At 44.2% G+C, this 12,641-nt stretch overlaps 1 protein-coding gene across 1 annotated transcript; it reads right to left on the bottom strand.

Annotated features, from left to right (window-relative positions):
• Positions 1-7,719: 7,719 nt before the first annotated feature.
• Positions 7,720-12,377, bottom strand: LOC125945474 (uncharacterized). The gene is made up of 6 exons (XM_049667212.1): positions 12,165-12,377; positions 11,936-12,061; positions 11,658-11,817; positions 11,315-11,469; positions 8,955-9,172; positions 7,720-8,414 (listed from the first exon to the last, which is right to left on the bottom strand). Exons 1-6 carry the CDS (start codon positions 12,224-12,226, stop codon positions 7,993-7,995), a joined length of 1,143 nt encoding a protein of 380 aa, XP_049523169.1. The 5' UTR covers positions 12,227-12,377; the 3' UTR covers positions 7,720-7,992.
• Positions 12,378-12,641: the final 264 nt, after the last annotated feature.

The raw sequence follows: 12,641 nt of genomic DNA, 5'->3' as shown, positions 1-12,641 counted from the left end.
AATGTCATTTACTTTAGGTGATATCACTTTAACAAGCCCACATTCGTGTTTCCACAATTTATTTTTATTACATTCGTGGAAACATTGGTGTGCAACAGACAACAAACGGGGATAGCCGATATTGTAGTTGACATTAAGCGGAAGAATGAAGCTGGGCGGGCTACGTAATGCGTAGGATGGATAACTAGTGGACCATTAGAGTTACAGAATAGATAACAAGAGAAGGGAAGCGCAGTCAAGGACGGCAGAAAAATAGGTGGGGTGATGAAGTTAGGAAATTTGTAGGCGCAAGTTAGAATCAGCTAGCGCAAGACAGGCGTAATTGGAGATAGCAGGGAGAGGCCTTCGTCCTGCAGTGGACATAAATATAGGCTGATGATGATGATGATGACATTCGCTAAAACCTGCAGTTTCTATAAGAGAATGAGCTAAATAGGCAAGACTTTCTTTTGTATACCATAATAATATTAGAAAAATGTTTACACGCACTTTGTCACTTTTTATTAAAATTTTGACCTTACTTTCTACTGATGGCGGGCTTTCATTCTACTGTAGTGCTTTGGCGCAGTGAAGTCAACTCAGAATACTTATTTTCTCATTGATATATAGAGAACCTGTGTGAGACATTGGCATGGATATGACTTTTTGCTAACTTTTAAACGATCAGTGTGTTACAATCACAACAGGAATGTTCTGCATTAAATTCCATCACGCGATTTTTTTACAGTGCCTGGTTGATAGTGCCCTGGAAAGTAGTCCCGCTGAAGAAGTCGGGGACTTGGCCTGCACCATCGTAAGGTTGCCAGCAGCAATCCTTGGAGAGAAGGCGTACGATACACTAGAACCACTCGTTGAGGCAATCAGTCACGCCTTCGGCATAGACTGCAGCTCTTCCGTGTTCTGCTGAGACTATCGAGGCTTACTGTTTGTTGCCTGCAAAACGGCATTAACCATTCGTGCAAGAAGATTTCGTGCGTTTGAGTATGGTCAGTTTTATTTTAAGGTCGATATTCACATTCTGATTAATTTTTGACGAGAAGAAAGTGAGAACCCTAAAATTGTGGAGGTCCAAACGCCTGGCAAACCTCTTTAAGATATTTTTTAAAGCGCAATCGAAAGAACCCCTGTATAATCTCAAAGACAATGTACAAAAGCTCGGGGAAAATTGGTTTCATCCTGATTTTTTCTGCGAATTGTGCTTAAGTTCGAAAAAAGACACGTGCAGCCAGGTAAAACTTCAAGTGTGACGGGGAACCACTTATAGAGGACTTCAAGTTTTTGTACACATAAGAGATTCACGCCACACAATATAACGGTATACCAAACAGCAAGGTTCTCACTGATAACGGCGATGCTTCTGAATAAAGCTCTGTTTCTACAGGTTATGAAAACATTCTCTCACTTACTATAATAGCCAAGTTTATCTCACACATATACCAACTACTGCGTGCACGTTCAGTACGATACAGGAAGCTAGTGTCGCAAAACTCCACAAGTTGAGGCCTGCTCCATATTACCGCGATAGCGTTAATGGCCCCGGAGCCGCACACAATCCTGCGTTGGAGACGGTGTCGGCGTCCGTTGCGGAAAAAATCATTCCCAACCAACCCGACCGCGCAGGCCTTCCGCGTGGCTCAAGTGTTAGCGAAGGGGAAAATCATCCCGAACCACCCCAACCGCACAGGCCCTCCACGTGGTGCAGGGTTTTGGTGAACAAAAATGGAATTTATCACAGCGAAATCCGTCAGACAAATGGTAAAGTACGACTTAATCACACCCTACAGACATGGTGGCGTCGGACTGTTATTTGAATGTACGACAAAACATAATTCTTTTACGAGGAAACTCAATCACAAACCACTATTCCAGCATTTCTACCATCCCAACCCGGTGCGCTCGGGTAATATACTTGCGAAAGTGCTATTCAGATGACACTCGCATCCTCGGCAGGTCAAATTGTGACTTCGCCTATCTAATGCGTTTTAGACACGCACGTGCGTCGGGCCAATAGCAAACACTTAATAAAATAATAAAATGAAAAAAAAATGCGAGGGCCTTCACATTTTAATATAAGACGACTTATATTGCCCCTAGAAAAGCGTCTTCCCAGCAATGCGTTTTTGTTTAAATGTGAAGCCGACTTTAAGGGGATCGGTGTAAGCTTGGTCTTTGTAAGCTGGCTTTCGCACGTTCGGTGTTGCGGTGAAGCTCACTTTAACAAAAATGCGATGCGAACGGGACCCGGTAACGCTATCGCGTTCCACTCCTAAAGGCGAAGCTTAAACGTCGCCCGATTTTTGTCAGGCTATAGGCACCGGGCGCGGGATGAATTTGGACCGGTGGCGCCTTCATGCGGAGGCGCCGCGAATGTAATGGCATGTGGCGGCCGGGCCGCGCGCAGCAGGCGCTGCCGTGAAACCAAGTCTGATAAACATGTTGCGTTTTTGGTGCACAAACAGTTACTGAAACATGACTGAAGCTGGTTAGACCATTCAATTGAACCGTTGTTCATCGCGGCATCACGTTTTTCAGGCGGAAAGGCTGTATATGTGCGGTCTGTAGGCCACAGCGCGTTCCCTGCTCAGCAATTGAAACGCGATACTCGAATCGCATGGTCGCCAGCGCTTTTTGCACTAACTGTAAGCGCTGCGGACACCAAACTGATGTATTGTGGTGTAGAGTGAAAGAAAGAACATTCGTAAAGTATTATGACTGCATTATGTCCCACGGCGCTCACCTGTGGCACGAAAAGAAAAAAAAAACGGCGGCAGCCGCGCGCTGCCAGCGCTTCAATCGCTGGGCACTGTACATTTCCGACGCTGATTTGCTATGATGTAGTTGTTCTAACGTTAATAAAAGAGCCGTTCATACGCACGAGCTTCGTGTCCCACTTGCCTGTCTTCGCCTCCGCAGTGTAACGGCTCCGGAGCTTGGGCACCGAAGGCGAACACTCAGACTTGTAGTCATTTTGCCGTCTTCTCAGTGTATCAGTCTTCCTTTATTGTACATTTTCCTTCCTAGCAATTCCCAACTCTGGTTGCGTCCGGCACACGACTGTGCTGTGCATCGACGGCGAACGCCAACGCAGTGGCGTGTTCACACTCGCCGCCACCGACGGCTCCCGTCGCGCTAAGCTATTTAAAATGGGCCGTGACTGAAGATTGGGCTAGTTTATAAGCAATTATAAGAATGGGGAAGCATTGCAAATATAGAAGAACTACGACGGACCGAGAGCGGGAACTTACTGACACATGTGCGATCGGCAAAACAGCTCAAGAAACAGAATAAAGAAGACGTATGTCTCCTTTTTTTTTCTGTCCATAATTTTTGCGTCATTCGCATATATCCATGGTTGAATACGCGGTAATGTTAAAGCGCAAAGCAAAATAACATTTCGAATATAACTGCTGGAGTTCCACGTCTTAGCTTGCCGCGGTGAGCTCCGTTCGCGTGGTGCCTTTGCATCGCAATTTGCGCTCGTTTTCTGCTTTATATACTACCTGATGCCACGAATGTGATCTGCCTCGTACAAGTGACGACCTTTCTCAAAAGCAGGCACACGAAAATGCGGTTTCTGGTGCGTCAGCCCTTAAAACCCGCAGTGTCAAATCACTGGAAGCACTGAGCGCCTACGTCCCGTCGTCTGCTTCACATGCCAGTGCTTTGACAGCTGCCGTTCGCGGCGCTGTTCGCCAGCATATCGCCGGCGCACCGCTGGCGCCTTACGACGGCCGCCCGGTGCCTATAGTGGGAACCTGTGCCAAGAAAAACGGGTTACGCTCAAAGCACAAGGTTAGCGGCGAACACAGAGAGCGATTGTCGAAAATCTGGGTCTGCGGGTAAAGCACATCTACTTTTATACATGACTCGTCGAAGGTTCCAGCGAAATCGCTAGTCGCCGCGTGTCTTCCAGAAAGTACTACACAACTAGCGTCGCGCACCCGCCATGGTTGCTGAGTGTCTTTGTTGTTGCGCTCCTCAGCACGAGGTCGCGGTATCAAATCCCGGCAACGGCGGCCGCATTTCGATGGGGGCAAAATGCGAAAACACTCGTGTGCTTAGATTTAGGTGCACTTTACAGATCCCCAGATTTGTGGAGTGCCACTACGGCGTGCCTCATAATCGAATCGTCGTTTTGTCACGTAAAACCGTAATTTAAGTAATTAGCTAGTGTCGCGCATACAATGAGATTCGACAAGGTTCGGTGACAACAGACAACGGAGAGAACCATCGGTAAAATTTGTTCAAATTTCGATATATGTAGGTGCGTCCTGCGCCGAGCGATAACGTTCAACATTTGTTCGCCGGTGAAAAGCGGTCACCGGACAACGATAAACAAGCAGACGTGTTAATACAGGGTGTTTCTTGCAACTTGTAACAAACTTTGTAAATATTCAAATGCCACTTAGCTGGACAGAACCAAGGTAATGTTCCTCTCCGTCACTTGAAGATACTGAGATTATTTTCTGCATTCCGCCTAATTAGGAATTCAGTCTAAATAATTTAATCAACATCTCAGTTATTTTATTTAGATGTAAAGTCTCAATTGATTGAAGTTGAAGTTTATTTATATGCAAAACATCGGTACATCAATGTAATATACAGACGAGGGTCACAGAGTATTATTACTGAAAACGGGACCCTCAGATTTTAGAGCAACATGAGAGACTGCCGATACAGCTTTCTGTTGCTCAATACGAGCTACATTAATGTGTTTTTCCGAGCGTAAAAGAAGCCCGCAAAAACACACGATGTGCCTCGCCTGGCCAGTCGCGCGGCAATTTTGTGTGTATTCGCGGGCTTTTTTCACGCTCGGAAATATACCTTTATGTAGCACGTATTGAGCAACAGAAAGCTGTATCGGTAGTTTTTTACTTGGCTCTATGATTTTCTCACTGACACTCCTCATATAATATTTCAGAAGTTCATTAACTAATAAGACTTATCATGTAATTAGGCATAATGCAAAACCTAATCTGAGAATCTCCGCAAGACGGCAAACAATAATTGCATATATTTAAAGATTGGCTCAAGGACGGCAGAAATTAGGTGGGGTGATGAAGTTAAGAAATTTGCAGGTGCAAGTTGGAATTAGCACAAGACATGGGGAATTGTAGATCGCAGGGAGAGGCCTAAGTTTGTCCTGCAGTGGACATAAATATAGGCTGATGATGATGAAGTGAAACACCTTGTATGATTGCCGGGACACTTAAATTGTTGGCCTTACGCCGTTCTCGCTTGCTAAACAGTAATAGCTCGAACTATTACAAAAGTAGCGGTTTTTCGTACATTCGTCAAAATTGGGTAGAAAATGAAAATGATTGTCAAAATGAAGCAATCAGGTGTCGCTAGATGTGCTAAGATAATGTGCTTGAAAGAGTGATTGATTAGTCTTGACGTACAGAGCGCAAAACAACATAGACGAAGGGACAGAAAACAAAGACACAGCCTTACGTCTTTGCGCGTTCCACATCAAGATGCAATACCAACTCGTCCAGCAAGCCACCCCTCTGATTGATTAGGTCTATCTGCTATACAGGGTGTGTGGACGCTGTGACGTATAAGCCATGTTGTAGTGTGCTCAGTATGTAGTGAAGAGCATGTTCCACAACGGCTGCAATGGTCATTAATGGAGCTTCATAACATACGCAGGGTTGATCTTGCGCACATACATAAGTACCCCTGAATGTCGCAGTGAGAATAGGCGCCGTCGTGGCTCGATTGGTAGAGCGCCGCACTCGTATAATGCAGAGGGTATGCGTTGGGGTCCCTCTGGCGGAAAGTTGCTCTTTACAGCGAATCTGCTATAGACTAGGTTCCAGGAGATCGCGTCCGGCAATGCAATTAGATAGATAGACCGGAAGTAGATTAACACTTTCGACTCCAACTGCGTGGCGGTTTCCCGCCAGCTGTCTCTTAGCAGAGGTGTCAAAACGAATGATTGCTGGCCCATTGCTATAGCCCACGCCACCGCCGATGCCTCTTTCACAATTGTCGCGATACTCGGCGGTGGCACGTGCCACCAATCGTTGTGCACCTTTGTCTCGTGACGTAGAGAACACGCTAGCGCTGTTATCAGCCATTGCCCTTGCGACTCGCTATGGGACGGACGCTCGTTTAACCACATATTCCAGTATCATGATGATTGTGTGCAGTGCGCCGCGGCTATGACCGCTGTGACTAGACGCTGTGACTTGGCCATTACGCCGGGCGAAAACAATACACCGGTATCCTTACTCTTTTGCGAACATTACAAAAACGCCCAATAAAGTGAATATGGATAATATATAAATTTATTACAGAAATATTCCCTATTGCATCCCACCATAGTCAGACCTTCACTGCCTTCCATCTTCACAGTAGTGGAAGGGCTCTGAATGTTTTTTTCTGGCACTTTCGCTTCCCCTTGACCCTGCTCCTTCTAGATTTAATGAATCAAATACAACTAATACCTATGTAAATACAAGTAATACAACTAATCCTATGTTTTCCTCACCTTCAATATCTGGAGCCTCCATAATGGTTATGACCTCACCATGCTACAAGATAAAAGAAACGTTGATGCATTTTTTTTCCTTATACAATCTGCCGAAATGAGTCGAGCTATCCAGGCGAGAGAAGATGCGCAGCTTGCACTAGGACCTGGCGTGATCTGGGTTGTGCGTTCCAGCCAGTGATATTGTATCCCACGTTCCCGCGTGAGTGCTTCAGCATAGCAATTCATAGCCTCAGCCATCTGAAAGCACCACGTCAACAAAGAGAGCAGCAAAAAGACATGCTGTATCATTTCGCATTTACTATAGTTGGCATGACGCGCACTTTATCGCTTGACGAGCAACTCGACACAATGCATGTTGTGCAGGGAATTAGTGCACAGGAAAATCAAAGAATCAAGAGGAAAAAGAAACGAAACTCATTAGTATGTAGCTTATCCACACATTGTTTTCATTTCTTCATTTCATGCTGTAATAATTTTCATGTTACATATTGGTTCATTGAAAAAAGCATGAACTTACGTGCACGGTGGCTACCATCTACAGTATTTCACATGGCTCTCCTGCCATGGCACCCTGCCATCTGTGATTAAATATCTTGACAGTTTGCCCCGAATGGCATAAGCAACCCTGTAAAAAAGGATTTTCGTTTGAACACAGCATTTAGGCAAAATAACTTCTTAAATATATTTTATTTCGTCATCTTTTCTTAAGTATAACATAATAAAGCAAGAAAAAATATGCGTAGATTCAACACACGTAATCTTAGTGAAGGATTTTCGATGCACTTAAATACTATATGACTTTGTTCTATGCAAACTTCACAACCTTAGTCCGATGTGATCTGTAACCTCATGAAATGTTGACCACAGAGGTTCTTCAGACATAACTATTACCACATTTTATGTATGAGCAGCACCATAACATGCAGTGTTCGTGCACTCCTCAACCTAGGTCAAAATGCGAACAGGAGTTGAAGCGAATGCATAATGTCAGACATCAGACCAGAGATCTTGAGGGAAGAGTTGTTTGCAGAGGAGTAAGCGAGGAAAAAAAGTGTGGCACATGAAAACACATCAGGGTTTTTACCTACTGTGTGACAGTAACAAATACCTATAGTGGCACAAGAATGGGAAGGCTACAGCGTTGCGCGTAGTGTTTATGCACTACATGTAGCGTATACCTACGATACCACAGATACCTACAAGGCAACACCGCATGTACTAGTTTTAAGTCGTGTTATACTGTTTAATTACATGGTACAGAGGTGTACTTCATTGCACTATACTGACGGTCAACATGCAAAGTAAGCAAATACCAGAGCTAGTACATGTATATGTGTGTGTGTCAGCGCAAACATATATGCAACAACAATACTGACAGACAGACAGACCAACATGCCATTGTGGCAGACTAGACAAAGGAAAGTTTGCTTTAAACATGTGTACTGCAACTTAGGTGTGCGCGTAAAAACAGTACTTTCATAGCTATGCCAACATTACCTGGCCGAGTGGCAATCTGCACCGTGCAAGGTGACCAGAGCTCCACCGGCTGTGCCATCAGCCCTCCAGCTCCCATCAGTCAGGTTGTCTTGCCAGTCCTCAGTGTCGGTGGTACCCGGAGGACAGTACATGGCCTTTGAGTCGGCTGATTCCTTCCAAGGGAAGTTGTGGAGCACTGCGCAAGCGGACACTATCCTCCTGATATTATCTTCCTTTGCCTTGAAAGGGCGGCGATGTATCCGCCATCTCTGTGCCAGTATGCCGAAGGCATTTTCTACAACTCTGCGAGCCCTGCTTAACCTGTAATTAAATATTCTTTTCTGCTGCAATTCCTCAAATTGTGTGATTGCGCTGCTGTCTGCACTGCAAGGTTGCACTGTGGCCGTAGATGAGCTTCCTGAGAGAAGAGGGTGAAGACCTGCAGGAAAAAATGTGTCTTACAATAGAGCACTCATCGAGATGCAATATTTCAGCGGTACAATGACCTGTACTTTTATTCTAACACTTCAATGGCATTGTACTGAAATGTTATGTATTGGCAAAAATTTTTCAGGATCCCTGTTTACCAAGAATGCAAGTCAGCATTTCGTGTAATGTGTTAAGCTTCCTTACACTTATTTCCGATGCAAAGGTATCCCATTAAAGCAAATAACATGGCAGCACGCACAATCTCACTTGAGAACTCCTGACTATGGGTTATGCTATAGTGTGCCTACATATGTAGTGAAAGGGCCACTGCATGCCGATATATTGTGGAATTTTCTTAGTGCCACCAAGGTTATATATATCAGCTACAAAAGTACATGAGGGGGGGGGGAAGCTACATGCCTAAAAAGATTTAAGGGTCTGCACTGCAAATTTGATTATTTCAAGGCAGGAAACCGTTACAGTTACGCAAACTAATGCGGGTCATGGCTATACAATGTGGAAGCATTGTGTTGACGATATCACGACTGACTTTTTGGGGAATACGGCCTCATCATGTACGTCTTCAAAGGGAAGGCTTCATCGCCTACGAAAAAATAAGGAATGTCGCCTATCCTTCCAAGATTTGCACACGCAGGAAGGCCAAGAGTGCTGTCAAGAATTTTCATTTGTAGATTGCTCCTGCTGAATATTCCACCATCTGATTCGCTTCCATGGTGGCCGATTTCAACATACAGGAAGCTAGAATGGAAACAAGTATGCAGAACGATAGCATTGATATGTAAGAGATCTGTCACTCATCAGTATACGAACAACTAAATTGTAGAAAGCTGACAAATAATGATGTAAGATACAGTAATGACATAGGATCTTTCTCACTTTCTGCAGTTGTAATAATAGTAAAATGAAAATTAATGTGTTTCTCTTGTTATCTTAACTTCACCGTTTTAAAGCGACAGTACTGTATTGCTATTACTCATTTCTGTTTAGTATTTATGTAAAGCGTTTAGTAATATACCGAATGTTCAAAATTAAGCTTTACAGAATTTTAAGAAAATGCCTGTGGCATTTAGCATAACTCGTATCGTTGAGCTGGGTGATTCGAAGAGGCAGACATTATTAGCACGAGAAATCGAAACACTAACAAGAACTGACTAATCAACTTCTTAGTTATTTACTATACAACACATATTGCAATTTACAAATTGTAGCCGGTGAGTAGCAAGACGAATCCACTTGAAATGAATTTCCAGGAAAACACCAGTTTCGAGATATAATTTCCCAAAGTGTGGGACGAAATACATGGACGTTCCAGTTACTTTTGTGCTTCAATGGATAAAACAGCATTTTGGTAAAAAAGTAAGTGGAACAACAGTGCATTTTTCGGCGAGTTTGATGGCGCATATCTTCCAACTTTTGTCGTTCTGGAAATTCATACCAAGTGAATACACCTGACAAGCTCACCAGCTACGATTAGTAAATCGCACTATGTACTGTCAATTAGTTAACTAAGAAGTTAATTAGTTCATTTATGTTCATCAGTTGAATGTGTGTTTAAATTTCTCGTGCTACTAATGTCCACCTCTTTGAGTAAACCAGCTCAACGATACGAATTATGCTACCTGCCACAGGCGATTTTTGAAAATTCTGTAAAGCTTAATTTTGAACACCCTGTATATCTTATGTACGGATGGTAACGTTTTACAGTTAATTTTCTTCTTTGCGAGCATCAAGTGCACCGTTACCAAGGCTTTTAACTGTTCATGTGCACTTTGAACAATAAATGAATTGGAATGAATAATGCATGCAGAAAAGTGGTATAATAAAATTACCATTGCTGTACCATTATTTTTCGTCTATTTTAGTTTCAGTTTTGTCTCACGGGCAGTTTCCATTTTTTGGGCTCGCAGAAACTGATGTCTATCTCGTTTGGAATATCTCAAAGGGTGACCTTTTGACACTCGTTCGTTTATTGCACACAGGGGTGCGATTACAGCTGCTCACAGGTGAGCGCTGATATGTACACTCGATGCAACAGTACCTGCGTGTTTCCAGCTTTGAGAATCGCGAAAATCTATTGCCGCTTGGCAGGGATAAGATGAAGGGTTAGTGGATGTTTCTAACTACTTTGGTTATTTTGCAGAGTGCACAACCATAGAGTTTTGTGGCGTGCGCAGAAATAGCGAGTACGCACAGCGAGTAGCGTCTACTACGCTATGGAAGAGTGCGCCGGTTGCTCTGCTGCAGACAAGGAATTGCCAACCAGTTTGGAATTCCACTCAAACGATGCTGACTGGCACCAAGGTGGCAATAGTCTGGTGTGGTCATTTTTCTACGCCTGTGCATCATATTCATTCCAGTGCATCTACTCTTTTATTCTTATGCTGAGATGCTTTATTAAGTTTATTGTTATTATTCACGGATAAACGATGCATCTCTACCTCAAAAATTATTTTATCGCATTATATGGTTTCTATAAAAAATTACAGAATTTTTTTTTCGCAAGAAAGGTCACTACGAAGATTTGAAATGTGGACCCGCATTTGGTGAAGAAATTTGCCCCGCAACGGTTTAACAACTATCAGATAACTTGTACACAAATTTTATTTAATGCATGATTTCACATAGCTTCAATTCTCTGTGAACACCACTTGGATATGGTAATGCAAAAAAATAGGTGGGAAGCATTAAGTATACTCTATTGGTGAGAAATTTCGGGGACACCATTTAGCATCAAAATAACACCAAACTTCAATGGTGGTCATGTGGTTAGATAAAGCTTCAAAGAAAAGCATGATAAGAATAAACAATACAACATTTCTATAAACTAGACTGCTTGCTGAAACTGTCAATATGCGAGATGGTACGATTGATTATACGTAACTGCAGTTGGCGTCGCTCAATGCGAGCAGTGACTTGCTGAACGCATTTTTGTAGTTTCGGTCTCTGCTTCCAGAGTTTGCTGGACACTCGACATTCACGTGTTTTCCATCTATCGCACCCAGGCAATGTGGTGTGTCCCACTTGTCCGCAAACTCTCTCGCAACCTGCGGTCAGCGACGCAAAAGGCAAGAAATTGAAATGTAGAAAGAGCTTTGGAGATGCGGTACAAAAATTAAATGTCTATGATAAATAAATGTATTACCAAATGTTACAATTACTTGTACAATACGGTCAGTGTACAGCAATATTTGCACCAACATTAACCATGCGTAGACGACAATGAACAGGTTACCTTTAGCCATTCGCCTGGAATTGACAGCCGTGCGAAATAAATCGGCCCGAGGACATCCCAAATGACCTGGCATACTTCGGCGACAATCACGCAAGCCCTGGAGCGGCCAGATAGAAAGTTGAAATATAAGGAGCGCAGAGTCTCCCCTGCAGCGAAGAACCTGAGCCAAAAGACAAATCGAAAATGTTCGCACGGTCCCACTCAGTCGCCGTAAAGAAGACACTTGCTAGGAAAACAGAGTAACAAAAAGTGCTAAATTAATAGCGCTGAAGCCTTACCTGACAGCTAGCGCTAGCCGGTGCTCTGGAGGAATCGCTTTTCGGTAGTTTGTGTCACTTTTCTGTATCCTTGGCTTCAGGAGTTCTAATAACGTGTCGAAGGAGCGCGGGGGCATCCTCAAATAGCTGCAGAAAAAGCACATGTGTTACGTAACGTACAACGCTCCAGCGTACGTGCCGGAACTAACACACTACCACAAATCCCATGAGTGCGGAACGGGAGACTCACTCTCTGTAGTATTCCACATGGCGCGACCGTAGATGGGGTAGCAACGCATTGCCATGACCCATTTTATCTCGTTCTTGCAAGGCTGGGCGTGGCGGGCTGTTTTACTTCGAGCTTTTCGCTGCTCTTCTTGAAAAGCTGCTACAGAAGCGGCGAGCAGAATGCCGACTATTTCGTCTTGTTCGTCAGAGCTGATCATTCTTCACAAGTGGTTAGCAAGCGAGAGCGCGCGAACAGCGTTTATCGAATGTACCGCAAGTTCTCGACGCATTCGTGAAAGTGCGAGACTCCGCGGGCGGCGTTGCGGTCGCGCGGACAGCTAGGCCGGGCCGCGGTCTGACCAACTCCGCGCGTGCGCCGCCACGCTGCGTTGAAAATCCGCTTGCTTTCTGCCGCTGCCCGCTTTCCCGCTTGGTCGGTGTGAATGTGCCTGCTGGCGTAAATCGCGCAGCCAACGCCTGCGTCGGTGCCCTGTCGCCT

This window comes from Dermacentor silvarum, chromosome 5 (genome assembly GCF_013339745.2).
Source record: "Dermacentor silvarum isolate Dsil-2018 chromosome 5, BIME_Dsil_1.4, whole genome shotgun sequence".
NCBI classification, from domain to species: domain Eukaryota; kingdom Metazoa; phylum Arthropoda; class Arachnida; order Ixodida; family Ixodidae; genus Dermacentor; species Dermacentor silvarum.
This window is presented reverse-complemented; position numbering and strand designations above follow the sequence as displayed.